The sequence below is a fragment of the Lactuca saligna genome, chromosome 8 (assembly GCF_052625555.1).
Source record: "Lactuca saligna cultivar CGN05327 chromosome 8, ASM5262555v1, whole genome shotgun sequence".
NCBI lineage: Eukaryota > Viridiplantae > Streptophyta > Magnoliopsida > Asterales > Asteraceae > Lactuca > Lactuca saligna.
In genome coordinates, this window is record NC_136424.1 from 35,108,638 (window position 1) to 35,127,225 (window position 18,588).

The following is an 18,588-nucleotide window of genomic DNA, read 5'->3' on the forward strand; positions in this document are numbered from 1 at the left end:
TCCTAAATGACATATACTAGCATATATTGGCATGAATATAGTGTTCAGAAGAAACCACATGCAAGGAAACACCTTTAGGGACTAGGAAACACTTGGACCAAGTGTTAGAATCACATGTGATTTATCGAAGGGGTGTATATGGCCACAATGAGGAGTGTACGGCCATAGGTGTACGACCAGGGAGTGTACAACCGTACACTCATGGTAACAAGTGTACAAAAGTTTGCTTGGATGATAGGGAAGCTTGTGGGACTATTGCTCATCAAGTCTTGAAGCTAGATTTGCATTTTAAAGGCCCTTTAGGGGTGTTTTGAGGGGTGTACGACCACACATGGGTGTACTGCCGTACACTCCTTATGATATTGAGTTTTGGTCGTTTTTAAGGTGTTAATCAAGTGTTCCTAACATGCACTAAGCATCAGGAAATAGTGCTTACAATTTGGAGGCTCAAAAGGGTTCACAATCACCAAGAACAAGTGTGTGTTCTTGGTGAAATGGATGAAGATTTGAAGATCTAGCCAAAAGATGATTTCCATGGATGAAATCAAAGGGTGTTAGGAGGAGAAGGATAACAACATATAAAAACGGAAGAAAGGCTTACATTCTTGAAGATCGGGGTGAAAGCTCGATGATAGTTGAGAGAAAAATCGATGTTCTTGGCTTGGAAACTGAGGAAATGACTTAGGAATGAAGGGATATCGCACTTATAAAGGGTGTGTACATACAACATGGGTGTACGGCTGCACACACATGTGTATGGCCGCACACACATGTGTATGGCCGCACACACATGTGTATGGCCGTACACTCATGTGTATGGTCGTACATTCCCTCACTGTAACGCCCGTAGATCCGGGCTAGTAAATTTGGAGATAATAGGGGTCGAAAACAACTTTTCAACAAAATATTATTTAGAATAAATAATCTGAACCAAGTTTTAGAATATGTCTCAAGGGTTTCGTACATATAAAGAGCACCGAAATCTGAGTTATAACGAAGAAGTTATTGTTGGTTTTTATACAAACAATCCTATGTGTGTATGCAACCCTAGAATTGGATCTATGTTTTCACTATTAGATACACAACATTATGAACACATAAAGAAACCCTAATTCTAGCATATAAGTAATCATATTAACATAAGAATAGGTTTATAATATTACCTCGATTGTTATGTAGCAATAACAATCCCAAATCTCCTTGTATTGACTTTGGAAGGCTTAGAGTCACAAGTATCACTCCTCTAATGGCTTACAAACACCAAGAGCAAATATAGAAGGTATAAAGAGAGAGGAGAGAGGTTAGAATTCGTCCTTAGGACTTCTTGGGAAGGCATACCCGAATTTATGAACCTTAGGGCCTTTATATAGGTGTAGAGATAAGGTTTCAGTCATTATCCTTATCTAGTTGCTTATCCACAAAGCAACCAATAAAATAATCCTTTAATCCTTATCATAGTCGAATTCTAAGGCCTTATCACCTTAAATTCGTCCAACCTAATAATAAGATAATCCTTACCTTATTTTGTAACTATCACATAATTACAATTCAGCCCCTCTAGTTTAATTAATTACACTTGATCACAAAATTAATTCCTAATTAATTATTGACCAATATTAATTAAACAAATATGATTTCTCCTTTAATATATTATTCTTATAACATATTAATAAATCATAATAACCTTTCTCTCTTTATTTATTTCTCCAATCAAGTTGCTTTGGTGAAGGCAACCCAAAAGGACCATGCACCATCGGGTCAAGTACATACAAAAATAGTTATGGACTTAGACACTAATCCAACAGTCTCCCACTTGGATAAGTCTAATAACTATTCTACGTATGACTTCAGATCCTGATCTGCAATCGTAGCTTTCCAAAGCCGTTGTCAACTCTGATCCTATCAGATACGCGTGTCCTTAGATAAGGGATCATATATTCCTCCATTCTAGATATCATATGAGATATGATTTCTAATCATTCTCTTTGTACTACTTCTCGATTTCTGATTTATGACGACAGACTAATTGAACAAATCAAATTAGCCCTAGCCCGGCCGAGCATTTACGTATGTCATCACTAAACCATCGAGGGGCCCAAAGATATCGCTTTTATCCTACTTTGGATAAAAGGAACGGATAAACTTTGATACAATGCTCGCTTGCACTCACTCACCGAATTACACACAACAATATGTTTTATAACACCAAGTTACTAGTGCGTTTACATATTATCAATGTGCAACCGATTCGCAAGATACAACTCACACATCTCGGTTTCAAGAATATAAGATGTTATCGTCTCACAAATCACTCGTGATACAATTCATGGAGCGATCCAAGTGAGCGTGGGTTTAATCCAATGCTCAAATCATATTCGTAAGCACTCATGAACGTTGCAACAAACATTTGCTTATGTCTAATACTTTTCTAGACAATCCACACATCAATTCAGGACAGTCTTCATTCATATCTACTTCCAACATATGAACGACTGTGGCCCGTTCGAATAAATCGATTATTCTTAATAAACTCAATTATTCTGGAAGTCAAAACATGCAAAGTGAAACACAAGAATAATACTAATCCCATATGGCCTCAAACTTTTGAGTATAAATAAAACTCCTTTTATTTATCACCATACCAATTACTCATTATTTGTCGTTTCGGGTAATCAACTTCTTACTTGAATTATTACACTTGTCCCATGTTCCTAGCATGCACACAATGTTTACCTATGGTTCTTACTTTTGTGAAATAGAAAAATTGAGCACATTTCCAATCATTCTCATTTCACAACTCCAAATCCTTTTTCATAAGTGTAAGAATATCAAATTCTTGTTACTTACAGAATATGCTAGATTCTAACATTCTATGCAACGATCCTTTCGTAATGTCATTGAACCAAAGCCATAAAGACTATTGCCAATGATATTACAAAGTTCTCTAACGGAGATTGTTACAAGACAATTCCTTAGATATGATGTCTCTCACTCAAAGTACATTCCTTTGAACATCCTTTTACATAAAAGTTTCTAATATAGTCATAGATTTTCAATATTTACTTCCCAATATGGACACGCTTCCATATGTTCCATTTGACAACTTATTCTTAATAGAATCTTTTCTATTCATAATAAGGTCGATACGGTCCATCCAATATGGAAACATTTCCACATTTTCCATATGACAACTCATTCTTAATAGAATCTTTTCTATTCATCATAATGTCAATATGATCCATTAATACCATTCTTCCAACTACTCACAAGCAACCAATCCTCGTCGAACATTGGATTGTCCTTTGTTAGTTGTTTAATTATTTTAGTCAAAACCAATTCGAGTCCCTTTTTCCTCTAAATGCGCTAGGCATTTTGAAAGTTTTAGAATGGTCAAATATTAAAGCATTTGCAATCGATCCTATACCCGAAGCGTATGAGACACGACACATAATGTTTTATTTGCTATGTTCTCAAAATTCGAATTATGAAGAGGAATATCGTAATCATAATTGAAATTTTAAGAACACACTATGTACCTTTGACTAAATTTATTAACATTTCTCAACCTAATCCTTTAGATTTGAAATGAAGCATAATATTGTCTCCCTTAATTATAGCAAAACAACTTTATAACCCTTACTACTTTGCAAGGTTTAACTCTTGTTTTCTATAATTAATATTGCCAACTTTGCAATACGTGCCTTAATAATCATACAATCATAACTTTTATGCTCCCACTATCATGATGATTACTATAAAACATAACACTTATGCTCCCACTAGCTTCGACATGTATTCAAAACATCTTAACTTCCAGAAAAACAATACCTATTGAATTTCTTAAGTTCATGTTTCTAATACTTAATGCTTTGATAATCTTTTATCAAGGCTTCTTGAACTTATACACTTTTGCCTTAGATAGTTCATATGTGTCTAAACATTTAAGACTAATTGCCAAACCTCACAATTCAAATCATGGAAAGGGATACCGTAACCATAATTGAATTTGAGAATGAAATTTTACAATCACTATCTTCTTAAAATCTTTCTTAGTGAAAGCATTTCCTCACAATCATTTTCATGAAGTAGGAAATCTTATGACACTTAGATTTAAAGCGGTGTATTTGTTCCTATCCATGTGAATTTGTTAAAACCAAAGTTTACGACAAATTCAAACTCATATGGACCGAACTTTCTTAAACTTGATTTCTTGCCTTATGGTAGCACAGCTGCCCACCATGTCTTCCAAGTAGTTAAGCAACTCACCCTTTCTTATCAATGTACCTTTCATTGATTAAGGTGCTTTGCCTTTTATGCGTTCTAAATGAGAACTCATAGGACTCACATGCATAATTAACTCAATTGGAACAGCACAGAAACAAATTAATGTCAACACGATAGGTTGTAAACCTCAACTCGTGTGCTAGTGATGATCGTTAAGGTTTATTTGATTTGTTCTTGAAACTTTTCAAGTCCATTAAAACTCTCACCGACTCCTTGACATATAGGATTCTTTTGTCAATAACCATTTCTTGACAAACAAATATCCAAGAGTTAGTGTAGTTTTTATCAAAACACTTCATAAATTGGCTCTAGTTGGTCTTTGTCTTATTCAAGACATCACAACTTTCCACATTTGATGAATGTTATAATACTTTTGACTCATTGTCACAATCTTAACTTTAAGACTTGTTATTGGGACGAAGTATGATTGACTTCTTGATTTAACCATTTCTTCAATCCTTGATTCCTCTTCTCAAACATACAATTGTACTAAGACTCACTTAGAGGATCAATTGAGATATGGTTCTTAATCATTAAGACCTATAATAAAGTATAAAAGCTACTCTCCCTTCTTCTTAGAATGGAGAAACTTTTTTCTTTTTGCCTACTTGATTCTTCTTATTCGTTTTGCTATTGATTTAAACCTTTTCAATCAATTCAAAATTACACTTAATCCTATAAGTATAATCATATTTACTAAACTTTTAGTAAATCATTACGAATATCTTGTTACTATTATGGTGGACTTTTACCAACACACAACTTTGTGTACTCGATCTCCTAGTCCTTCACTTGACACTTTGTCAACGAATTAGTCTAATTTCCAAATATGAAATTTCTCATTCATCATGCAACCAAGTTGCGTGATTCCAAATTTTTGTCCAATTAAAACTTTGGGTGATGAGAAACTCTCCCTATTTGGTAAATTCTTGACATTTCCATAAATAACATAATTAAGAATCATATCCATTCGTTGTAGAAATATGCAAACATCAATTTTCATAACGATTTCATTGCAAGGAAATAAACAAATAAATAAATAAGTCAAACAAAATTTATTTTATTTATAAAAGCAGCGGAAATATTTGTCCTTACAATGCAAAATCCATTGAAAACTATGTAAAAAGAAAATTTCTAACAACTCTATCATAACTATCTAAGCTCAAAATCTAATCTTCAAGTCCATGCGATCGAGATCCATCTCTTGGTGATTAGATTCATCTTGCTTTCTCAACAAGCTTCCTTTCTTTTCACCGATCCTGCTAAACACTCAAATGCAATCTTATTACATCATGTATTAAGAATTAATGAATAGGAACTTAACGAAGTTATATAGTGGATTTTACCTAAAGTGGAGCCATACGTTTTGACTCTCCCATCTCTTAGATCTCTTAGGTAATTAGGGCAACTTCGTCTCCAATGCCCCTTCTCTTGGCAATAAAAGCAAATTGACTCTTTTGGAACAACAAATGGAACTACTTCAGACATCGCCTTTCTCTTATGATCAAACTTTCCGATCATTGCATGTCTTTCATTCCCATTGTCTATATCCATAGAGGTCTTGAAGGCAGATTCACCAATCAACTTTGCTTTTCTATTGCGCCAAACCATTGCTGATTCAGCAGCAATAAGCATGTAGGTGAGATCTATAAGTGTCACGTCGTGGTTCATCATATAGTACTCTCTTACGAACTCACTATACGAGTTGGGAAGTGACTGAAGAACCCAATCAACAACCATCACTTCACTAACAACGGATCCCATCATTCTTAGTCTATCAATGTGCGACTTCATCCCTAGGATGTGTGCACACACCGACTTTCCTTCTTTATGTTTACTTGCCAAAAGGGCTTGAGTGATATTGAACCTTTCAATTTTACAATTTTGTGGGTTAGGAAGAATAATTGGACGAGGAGGAGGAAGTGAAGCATGATTTCTTGTTCCTCGATCGAATCGTGGAATATCATCTTCATGTGGAATACTTGTTCCACGGGATTCGGGAAGACCATAGTTGTCGAACTTTGACATCTACAAAACGGGAGAAAACAAATTCAAGTTAGTTGATCGATTGAGTCCTTAGTAAATCACCCAAATGAGATACTAAGGCTAGGACCCAACACAATACGCTACAACCTAGAAAAGGGATGCCGTAATCTAGTTGCAGAATATTTGAAGGTAAGTGAATGGCGATTCACTAATTTCCACCATGAAAAACGAAAAAGAAATTTAAGTTTTAAATCTATGAAAACTCCTAGATCCTTTGAGATTCATTGAACTTTCAATGGCATGTTTAAATCTCGATATGCCCCTCTTGTTTGTGACTGGGATGCCGAGGATCACAAAGCGGGTGTGAATAACCATGCAAACTTACATGGTGCCCTCACATGTTACAATCACCCATTCGATGCGCCGGTAAACCACACACGCTCCACCGAACTATGACAAACATTGAGTCACCCTTTGCAACCTTTTCTTAGAACCATTTAGTGTGCCGGTAAACCACACACGCTCCACTAACGTCTTCGCAAGGGCACAAAGTGTAATTTCATGGAATTGCATCAATTCACTTTTGCCTAAGTAACTAAGATTGGGAATTTGAAAAACATTTAGTTACTTTTTTACTTCATTATACTTATAATAGAAGGTTTCGTCCTATCCTACCCGTTCGGCTAACGACCCTCCACTAGTCAAGAGTGCGGTGGGTAAGAGTGGATACCCATTCAATCGCCATTTTATAGGCAATTTTCTTAAACACCCCTTATAGACTAGCTTCGTGAATGAGGCCTACTAACGGTAAGACTAGCAGTTTAAGTTATACATATATAATATTAGACTTTTAATGTTATACATAGTATAAGGGTGTATTTTACGCTTTTAAAATACTAGGTGGTTTAATTTTATAAATTACACTTTTAATTTAATTAAATGTAAACCATAACATTATGGATTTATTAACTCTCTCTTAATTATACATTTAATCAATTTTAATAAAACCATAAGGGTGAAATTTGAACTTTTCAAAACTAGGGTTTTAGAATTTAACATTTTAAAATTAAACTTTTAATCTAAATTTAAATTCCAAAACTTGAGGGCAAGTTTTTGAAACTTTTCAAAACAATTAGGTTTCAATCTCACTTTAAAATTTTCAAAATTTAATACCATTTAAATTAAAATTTCAAATATTAAAACTCTTGATTTAATAATTATCTTAAACTATTAATTTAAATTATTAATTCATAAGGGATTATCTAAATCATAAAGGATAATTACCAATTAAACAATTAAGATATCCTAATCCCTTAAATATCTATATAGATTTCGAAAATCATGGGATAGGATAATTCATAATCTTTAATTACCATATATAACCATTAAAGGATAATTACAAGATATGAGATAATCCAAATCCCTAAAAATTAGGATCTTATCTTGGGGAGGAGGCTAATCTCGAAAATCAAGGGTTGGATAACCCTAGAATTCGAAAATTTTGGTGGCTAAGGAAAGGGTTTAGGAAACCCTAACCAATTTCGAAAATCAGGGTTCAAGAACCCTAATTTCGAAAATTCAAGCTTCCTAGGGTTTATTGGCCATAAACCCTAATTTTTCAAGTTCATACATTTGTATCATGCTAATTGAAAACAAAAAACCTATGGCTCTGATACCACTGTTGGTTTTTATACAAACAATCTTATGTGTGTATGCAACCCTGGAATTGGATCTATGTTTTCACTATTAGATACACAACACTATGAACACATAAAGAAACCCTAATTATAGCATATAAGTAATCATATTAACATAAGAATAGGTTTATAATATTACCTCGATTGTTATGTAGCAATAACAATCCCAAATCTCCTTGTATTGACTTTGGAAGGCTTAGAGTCACAAGTGTCACTCCTCTAATGGCTTACAAACACCAAGAGCAAATAGAGAAGGTATAAAGAGAGAGGAGAGAGGTTAGAATTCATCCTTAGGACTTCTTGGGAAGGCATACCCGAATTTATGAGCCTTAGGGCCTTTATATAGGTGTAGAGATAGGGTTTCAGTCATTATCCTTATCTAGTTGGTTATCCACAAAGCAACCAATAAGATAATCCTTGAATCCTTATCATAGTCGAATTCTAAGGCCTTATCACCTTAAATTCGTCCAACCTAATAGTAAGATAATCCTTACCTTATTTTGTAACTATCACATAATTACAATTCAGCCCCTCTAGTTTAATTAATTACACTTGATCACAAAATTAATTCCTAATTAATTATTGACCAATATTAATTAAACAAATATGATTTCTCCTTTAATATATTATTCTTATAACATATTAATAAATCATAATAACCTTTCTCTCTTTATTTATTTCTCTAATCAAGTTGCTTTGGTGAAGGAAACCCAAAAGGACCATGCACCATCGGGTCAAGTACATACAAAAATAGTTATGGACTTAGACACTAATCCAACAGTTATGACCCGTTGAAGTTTATCGACGGAACCGGCACGGCACCGCGAAGACGTAAATAGTGAATTAATGATAGAGCTTCTTTTAGCCTTAGTAATCTAAATGAAAGTTATAGAATATGTTAACCTGAGAGCGTCCATAAAAAGAACGCCAAAATCTGACTTCTTATGAGAAAGTTATGATTTTTTGAAGTTTCGGCTTAGCAGTGTACAACCCAAAGTTTGAGTATTAGATCGAGCGGTTTTTAGCCGACATAACCTAAACGAAAATCAAAGATCTCGTTATTAGTAGCGTAACGATAAAAAGACAGACGAAAATGGACATCGGATGAAGAAGTTATGAGATTTTAACAGACCAATCCTGTCCCGGTCTGTTAAAAATATAACTTTAAAAATAAATTCAAAATTAGCCGACGGAGTCTAAACGAAAGTTGTAGAGTACGTCTCCACCTACGCGTGGATATAAAGAACCTCAAAAACAGAGTTTGTATGAACGAGTTGTAAATTATAATAGCATATTTACGTATTAAAATAAAGTATAAATCATATATACGTACACATATACATACATATGTATATATCATTAGAAAGGTATCGACGATGCGGTCATTATAAGACTAATGTTGAGTTCTTTCGATATTAGTTTAGTACAAATATCATTAAATCCATTTGAAATAGTATTATAGAGGGGTGTTTAGTTGTTTATATAACTAAAAAGTCATTAAGTAATTATGGAGGGTAGTTTTTGAAAATTCAATTAGTATAAATAAGAGCCTTGGGCTCTCATATTTCTTGCACCATTCTATTGATTCAAAAGTCTTTCTCTTCTTATCCCCCGAGCAATTCGGTCCCTCGTGATTCGACTTCTCTTTCTATAGTTTTTAGTATAGTAAGGTGAGCGCTGAAGTGTTACACGAATCTTTCTTAGTAAGATTCAGCGACGAAGTTCTGCCCATGTAGAACCCCACTCCTAGCTAAAATCCCTTTGTAAGTAAGTTATGGTTACCCTATTATAATATATCTTATATTTAAAATTAATATTGTTATTATGAACTTATAATAAATATTTGAGCTATTATTATGACTTATATAAGTGTCGTTATACTGTCTTTTTAACTACATGCGGTACGGGGAATCTAGTTTAAAGGGACCGTATATGGTTGTTGGATTTCAGAAGTGCTATACGCCAAAATGGTCATGCCCTCCGGTGTTTTATGTCTGGCCCCTGTCTGTACATAGTGATTGGAAAATATTGTTTAAACTCTTATATAATAATAATAAGACTAATAATTAGTTACAGTAAATATTAGACTAAAATCTAGTGGTAATAATACTAGGTTTCGTCGAAGGAAATTATTTTAAAGTAAACGAAGCGTTGTCCGAGTACCGAGTCACCACCTTATTAAGTGAGTGCATGGTCCCTTTCATCTTACACATAGATATGAAGTATTTAATATAAATTACGTGCTATGTGTGCATATTGTTTGAATACTTGTTGTCTATGTTGGGTGAAATATTTTTATACACGTTTTAAATGATTTAAAGTGTATATGTATTTTATATCTACAAAATGTGTTGGGTAAAACATGCGTAGATGTAATAGTTGCTGTGTGACCAAATAAAATAATGAGAGGCCTCGATATAGATGTTATTGATGATCCAGTCATCTAGCGGAGTATAGATGACGACCACAGACTATTCTAGACAGTCCAGTGGAACGCTAGCACGCTCACAACCTGTAGGTGTTTATTTGAACTGTGTGCTCACCAGCAATACTCCATCCCCATGGTTGCCTTATTTGACATGAATTGTTGAGGAACCCCCGAAGCATGTGTTGTCACCCCGATGAAAGTCCATAGACTAGGTCCCTTGTGTTAGATGTCTTAGGGACGTAAAGTGAGGATAACGGGAACGGATAATTGGGTTTGTTTGGTTTGATAAAGTTAATAAACTTATTTATTGTGGATAGAAAACCCCATGTACTCACCAGGTTTCCCAACCTGATCCACTCAGTTTATTTATATCACAGGTGTTGATATGAAGTCACATTACACTGAAAGATTAAGGAGATATAAATCACTAGCGATAATGAATGTAAGTTATGTTTATGCTTATGTTTCTGTATTGACAATGACATCCCAAATGTTTTAAAATGAATACAAATACTTTTCTTCGAAAATGATTTGATAAAGTATTTATCATGTTTTACTGGGAACAAATTCCGCAACATTTTTATTAAAAGAGGTACTATGATTTTAATAAAGAATAAACAAAAAAATCGGTCTTTTCTGGCCGTGAAAATGGGGATGTCACATTCACATGGAGTGTTCAGCTTGATTTCAACGCAAAGAACTTACGCAACTCGATCCTATACCCAATGCTTGATTGTACTAAGCTTTGAACCCTTAAAACGGACTCTAGACAATGCTAAAAGATAGCAGAAATGAGTCTGACACACACTTGGATTTAATGGCTGGACTTTACAAAGCAATTTTTTTTTGGGTTGTCACAGTTTTTGAGCTTAGGGTTGCCACTCTTGAAGCTCAAAGTGTTCCTTATGCAGTAAATTTGCAAGCTTTGAGGCCTTTATGTAGCCATGCAAGAGATTTAGCCATTTCCATGAAAGTTTATTGCTATTTTAAATGTTGGGCTCATTTGGTGGGTTGCAAGCCACCAAGTGATCGACTTTATGGGTTTGGAGGAAGTTTTGGACTAAGATCTGTAGTTTGGACGTTATGTCTTAAGGGATTAAGCAACTTTGGAAAAAAAAGGGCTGAATAGGAGAGTATGCTGGGTGTACACTCTAGTACGTGCAACGTACAAGCCATTTTAGCAGTACGCACAACGTATAGAAAGGTACGATCAACATACGCTCAGTTGGTGGGCTTTATGTTATTGGGCCTCGTTTTGGGCCAAGATTTGGACATAGCAAAACTTGGGCCGTGATGGGCCTTCGAAAGTCAGTCAAGGGCCCAAGGACTAGTTAGGCTTGAGAGGAAAGTCTATTTGATGAGTTGGGCCCAATTTGGAAAATTGGGCCATTTGTGGACTTATTGGGCTTTAATGAGTTTGAAAGGGCTATAAATTATTGGGCCTAAGACATGGCCCAAATTAGATAAAAGGGGTAAAACAGTCATTTTACCCTTAGAAGGATTCTCAGTTTTTGACTAAGTATGTATTTGGTCTTAATAGCTGGAGAGTCGTGGGAGCAACTAGCAGAGATTCCTCACACCCGCATTCAACATTTCGTTTGAGAAGTGAGTCTTGTCCTTTAGGAACGAGTCTAAGGCACCAAGGTCGACCTGTTTATGTAGGATTGTATGTGTCGGGGTTAGCCCAATGTAGGTTTTATGTTCCGGACTTCGGTCTGATGTCGTGTGGGGACCAATGCAGTTAGTATGCTTGAGCCTTGATGTCTTCATGATTCTTGCATGTGTATGATTATGTGTTCCGGACTTTGGTCCGATGCTGGGGCAAGCCCGAGGAATGTCAACTTTCTTGTCATGCTTATGTCTATGTTTATGCCCATGATGTGTATAGCGAACTTCGGTCTGATGCCGGGACGGGGCCCGATGTAGTGGGCTAGGCCCAATATGTGATTATGTGTGCAGATTATGATTATCTGTATAGTATGTGGTTGCTTGGGGAGACTCACTAAGCTTTGTGTTTACAGTTTTAGTTCAGGTACTTCCACTGGCAAAGGGAAGGGCTCGGGATGATGACATGACACACACCATAATCTTTTTGGCCTGGGAGATTACTCTGATATTTTTATCATATGTTTTTGTTACAGTATTTAATATGGTGTTTTGAGATACATGATACATGGTTTTTCTTTATGATTATGGATGGTTTATGATTTTATAATAATTTTCAAAACGAAAATTTTGGATTGTACTTTTGGGATCTTTCAATAATATATATATATATATATATATATATATATATATATATATATATATATATATATATATATATGAATTCAATATTGATTTGAAAACTTAAATGATGTTTTTTTTTTTTAACAAAATTAAAGTTAAGGAATCCATAAACTAATTAGAAGTTACATTTATGGATTTGTTGAAAGTTGTCACCTAACTTGGTGCTTTTACAACATTATGAAAGTTTATTTATCAAGTCAAAGTGACGTTCAAGTAAGGATGTTTTGATTTTCACAATGCGTGATCATATGAGTTATGTTAGAAAATTGGGTGTTTCGATTGTTTGGATAAACTAAAAGTCACGATGCATTTTAAGATCAAAGTATTTCGATGGTATAAATTTGAAATTCCAAAAATAACAAAATTATGATCTAAAACACGTGCATTATCTAATCTACACGTTAGAAAAAGCCGCATGTTAATCCAACTTTATACAAATTAAATATGTATATTTTAAAATTTTCACAAAATAAAAAAAAACTAAAAAATATAAATTTTCCAGCTTGATATCCCAATTTGAGGGGACTATAAGTCAATGAATATAATATTGGATTAGTGTCTAAGCCCGTAACTATATTTGGTAAGTATTTGACCCGGTTGTGCATCGTCCTTTTGGGTTGCCTTTCACCAAAGCAACTAGATATGATGATTTATGAAGAAAGAGGTTATTATGATTTATTAATATATTATGAGAATAATATATTAAAAGAGAAATCCTATAGTTTAATTAATATTAGACAATAGTTAATTAAGAAATTAATTATGTGGCTAAAAGAGATTAACTAAACTTGGGGGACTGATATTGTAATAATTATAAGATAGTTATATAAATGGGCTAATGGACTCCATAGAGGTTGGAGTGGACAAAATCTATGGGGAAAACCATTAGAATTCGTCCAAGGCCTCTAAGAAGGGAATTCATGGGTTGTTTAAGGCCTAAACAGAGAATTAAGGTTTTTCCTGAAACCCTAGAAGCCCACACAAGTATAAAAGGACCCATAGGGCTCCCAAAAACATGGCTAGTCACTCTCTAGAAGACCTTGGATGTTTTTGGTGCTCCTCCCCTTTCTCCTATATCATCCTCTTGCTTGTGGTGTTTGTAAGCCATTAGAGGAGTGATATTTGTGACTCTAAGCTCTAAGGAAGGAAGATTCAAGCCATTCTTGAAGAGGTAATCATCTAGATCTATTATTATATGATAATTTCGAAATATTTATGCTAGATCTAGGGTTCTTAAGTCTTGGATGAATTGCATGTACAATAGAGAAACCTAGATCCAAGCGTTAGGGTTTACATGAACACACATGATGTTCTTTTGTATAAAATCCATCATATAAAACAAAAAATAACAAAATTATAGTCTAAAATCATATACAATCTCTAAACTACAACTTAGAAAAAACTGAATATCAATCCGATTTCAAACGAATGAGATATAATGCTTTAAACTTTTCACATAAACCGATTCCGATTCTTAAACCCGGTTTACCTAGGTCCGAATGACTAAAACCCGAATATTCCGAAATCCGGATAAAATCATTCTTTAAACCCAAAACTCGGACCGATTCTACATGTTCCAATTTAGTGCTTTCGGTTATAGTTTGAATCGTATTTTAAATGTTATCTCTAGATAACATGGTGCGTTGGCTTTGCCTTTTGTGATAAAAATGAAAATTGTATATTATTATATTTGATATTTGTTTATAATGTCAATTATAAATCAAACAAATCTCCTCCATTTATTAATAATATTTAATCATACCAACTCCAACAATAAAAACTTTGTAATCTATAAATAATTAAAAAAAAGGTCTAAAGACAAACATATTGCTTTTTAACACATGTTGTGTTGGCCGCATGTAACTTTTCAACATAAATAGTTAACACTAATAACTCGTGGACAATGGTTTAAAAAATAAAAATTCAACTTTGATCCAAAAAGACAACAATTAAAAGAGTGGACTAAAAACAGAAGATAAGCAATACTACAGGGACTGTTTATGTAAATTACTCTAGAATAACTTTTAGGATACATTTTGTTAGGTTATGAAATGATTGCGTTCGGACCTTGATACCACTGGAAACAAATGCAGTCAAGAAGCTTCATTATAGAGTATTGAGGCGCAAGGTGTGCTAGATCAACGTCAACTGCAGACGCAACTTCACTCAATAACAACAATCTCCACGGCGCTCTTGTGAGCGGTGGATTCCTACTTTCCCTTATCCAATTCAATCCATTTCTCGCAAAACCACCGAACAAAGGAACTCCGAACACGGCGACCCTTTTTTCCTCTCCAAACCCTAATATTTCCCATTTCGACTTGGCAAATCTCGTTGTGGACATGGAGAGATCTGATAGTAAAGACTGGAGTAGCATCAATAAGGGCTCTTCCTCAGGTGAAGCTATCTCTTTCTTGTATTCATAAGTTTTGTTGTTTATTGTTTGTTGGTCGGTGGTCGGTGTTTGATCGTGTTCGGTTTTAGGGTATTCGTTTAAATATAATTTTGATTTTTGGCGAAATCTCTTTGAATTCGTGTGTGATTGAGGTGATATCTCCGATGAAGGAATCTTTTATTTGAATGATTTACTAGTACCTACACCCCACACAAGTCCATATTTCGGTATCTGGATTTCGAACGTGTTACCATTTTTACCTTAGGAAGAAAACCAAAGAAGTTCATCGAGCAATAGAACAAATTATCATTGGTTTTATTGTCTGCAAGAGTCATTGTTCTTTCTTATTATTTGTGTTGTTTCAAGATTTTGTTTTCTGTGCCTGATTCATTCATTATTGTGCAGATGATAAACTCTTTGATGCTTCACAATATGCTTTTTTTGGTCGACCTACTACTGAGAAAGTTGAGTTTGGGTGCTTAGAAGAAGATGAAGATAATCCTTCTACTGGAGTTCCTGATGATGAATACCATTTATTTGACAGAGAAGAGGTATAATGTACATTGTGCATCTTAGACATCTAAAGTCATTACAATAGTTTTAATTAACTTCATAAATTCAAATCCCTAAACTTGCAGTGATAAAATATCTCATCTTTCTAAATCTTACATCTTCTTTTTCCACAGGAGCCAGGTGCAGGATCCCTATCGGATTTAGATGATCTATCAACTATATTTTCAAAGGTATAGTTTTCATTTCAGTTTTTCACAATAAAGCTGTGAATTTTTTGAGCCAAATTAACTAAATTTCTTGTTTTGTTAAACAGTTAAACAGATCAGTAAGCGGACCTAGACATCCTGGAGTTATTGGTGATCGGGGGTCAGGATCCATTTCAAGAGAAAGTAAGTATCTATATCAAATCTATTCAAGAAATACTCTTGATCTTCATTGCTTTTGTAACTTTGTTCATGTTCTTCTATAAAAAAAATATACATATTTTCAGGTTCATCTGCTTCAGTAGACCTACCAGAGTGGCTAGACCAACACATCTCAGACACAGAAAGCAGCCATGGAAGCAGAAGATGGTCTTCACAATCTCATCTCCCTTCAGACCCTAAACCCTTATACAGAGCTTCATCATACCCTACAGAGCAACACCAATTCTTCACAGAACCCATACTCACACCAACCTCATCTCTCCCTTCATTTTCACCCGGGGCCCACAACAGTCTCCCCTCGCCACGTCATCGTTCCCATTCCCATTCCCAAATGCCCTTTTCAGACCTTAATCTCTCTCCTTTATCAAACACCTCTAGTCTTCACCTAACCAGTGTCCCACAAGGGTCGCGTTTTGGCTCAACCCGAACCCACCCGGTCCACCCCGGGTTAACTCAGTACTCTCAAACACAAAACCAATGGGCTAACCAAGTGTTGGCCAACAATCTTCAACAAAAGCTGCTCTTGTCCCAGTGTTTAATGTCCCCACATTCGCTTCGTCAGCATACATTTAACCCGTTTGCTCTTCAGCCATATTTATATGACACAAATATCCCTTCTCATTCATTAACTAAATATGGTCTGAATGACACAAGAGATCAAAGAAAGAGCAAACACAGTGGACGAATCTCGAGACAGGGTTCCGATAATACCAATCAGAAAAGTGAAAAGTGTCGGGTCAACTTCAGGTCAAAATACATGACCTCTGAAGAGATCGAGTCGATTCTCAACATGCAACATGCTGCAACTCATAGTAATGATCCGTATATAAACGATTACTATCACCAAGCCCGTTTAGCCAAGAAAGATACCCGGTCAAAAAACCGGTTCCACCCGGCCCATTTCAAAGATACTCCGGTCAGGTCACGTAACGGGTCCGGGTCTGGGTCAGGTTCCGGGTCAGATTCACAGCCTCAGATCACCATCGATTCACATGGAAGAATCTCATTCTCTCTCATCCGTAGACCACAACCCTTGTTTGAACCTGATAATCCTTCCAATGATGGTGAGAAAAGATCAGAGAAAACCCTAGAACAAGAACCGATGCTTGCAGCTCGAATCATGATCGAGGATGCCCTTTCTGTGCTTCTTGACATCGACGATATCGATCGTCTCCTCCAATCTCAGTCACAAGACGGTGGTTCTCCGGCGAGACAGAGGCGGCAGGTGCTTCTAGAAGGGCTCGCAGCAGCTCTCCAGTTGGTCGACCCGTTGGGGGTAAACGGGTCCGGGTTAGCCCCGAAAGACGACATGGTTTTCTTACGGGTAATTTCTCTTCCAAAAGGTCAAAAACTCATGTCTCGATACCTCAATCTTCTCTCTCCTACTTCTGATCTTGCAAGAATCGTATGCATGACAATATTCCGTCATTTGAGATTCTTATTCGGAGGGGTTCCTAATGAAACTGTCACTACGCTTGCGAAAACTGTCGCGAGTTGTATAACTTCAATGGATTTGAATTCTCTGAGCGCGTGTTTGGCTGCGGTGGTGTGTTCGCCGGAGCAACCGCCGCTCCGGCCACTCGGGAGCCCTTCCGGCGACGGTGCGTCGGTGGTTTTGAAAGCGGTTCTGGAAAGGGCGACTCAGTTGTTGACCGGAGTCAACATGGGGATGCAGAATCCGACACTTTGGCAGGCTTCATTTGATGCGTTTTTTGGGCTTTTGACTAAATATTGTTTGAGTAAGTATGATAGTTTGGTGAATGCTATGTATGCACAGATTCCACCAACTACAGAGATTGTGTTTTCTGAAGCTGCAAAGGCCATTAGTAGAGAAATGCCTGTTGAGCTTCTTCGTGCTAGTCTTCCTCATACCGATGATCGTCAGAGGAAGATGTTGGTTGACTTTTCTCAGAGGTCAATGCATGTCGCCGGATTTAATGGACATAAGGGCGGCAGTGGACAGGTGGCGCCTGAATCCGTAAGAGGATAGATAATCCGGTGGTTAATGGCTTTGCCGCCAGTTAAAGGTGGTTTTATGGAGCCTATGGTGGCCGAGTTTTATGGTTTTATCAACTTTAGATTATAAATACTGTGTGTGTGTGTGAGAGAGAGAGAGAGGGGGTGCTGTTGTTTCCCTGTAGGGTGAGGTTAAGGATAAATATTTGGTGGGAAAATGGGATTCAAATAAGTGTTTTATATTTCTGTTTTTTATGGGGATATTTGCATGTACAGTTTATGGAAGTTTGTTTGATTTTTAGTTTTTAGTTCATGTGTCTGATCGATGATAGATGATCCAAGTTTAATCATGAAGAATGCATGTCATCTCATCCTCATCCTCTTCCTCGTCCTCATGAAATTGATGTTGTATTTGACTGTTTGTTAACCTGGACTCCATGTTTCTATGTTTATGAAGTTTGAGTTCCATTAGTATTTGTGATATTAGTGTTGTGTACTTTAGAGTCTTGATATTAGCGTTTCGTGTTTTTGGTTTGAAGTATGGCATAAAATTATGAATAAGTAATTTTTAACATTGGGTTGTTTACCTAACGTGAGTTCTTACCAAAACTAACA

General features: G+C 35.7%; 1 protein-coding gene across 1 annotated transcript; it reads left to right on the forward strand.

Annotated features, from left to right (window-relative positions):
• Positions 1-14,738: 14,738 nt before the first annotated feature.
• LOC145008907 (protein PAT1 homolog 1-like) lies at positions 14,739-18,281 on the forward strand. The gene is made up of 5 exons (XM_078967534.1): positions 14,739-15,081; positions 15,485-15,630; positions 15,766-15,822; positions 15,906-15,981; positions 16,083-18,281. Exons 1-5 carry the CDS (start codon positions 15,027-15,029, stop codon positions 18,005-18,007), a joined length of 2,259 nt encoding a protein of 752 aa, XP_078823660.1. The 5' UTR covers positions 14,739-15,026; the 3' UTR covers positions 18,008-18,281.
• The last annotated feature ends 307 nt before the right edge of the window (positions 18,282-18,588 follow it).

Bases quoted from the DNA above. Each gene is read 5' to 3' on its own strand.
- LOC145008907 (XM_078967534.1), top strand. From the start codon at position 15,027: ATGGAGAGATCTGATAGTAAAGACTGGAGTAGCATCAATAAGGGCTCT. The intron at 15,082-15,484 runs GTGAAGCTATCT...ATTATTGTGCAG, and splicing joins CAATAAGGGCTCTTCCTCAG to ATGATAAACTCTTTGATGCT. The intron at 15,823-15,905 runs GTATAGTTTTCA...TTTGTTAAACAG, and splicing joins TATCAACTATATTTTCAAAG to TTAAACAGATCAGTAAGCGG.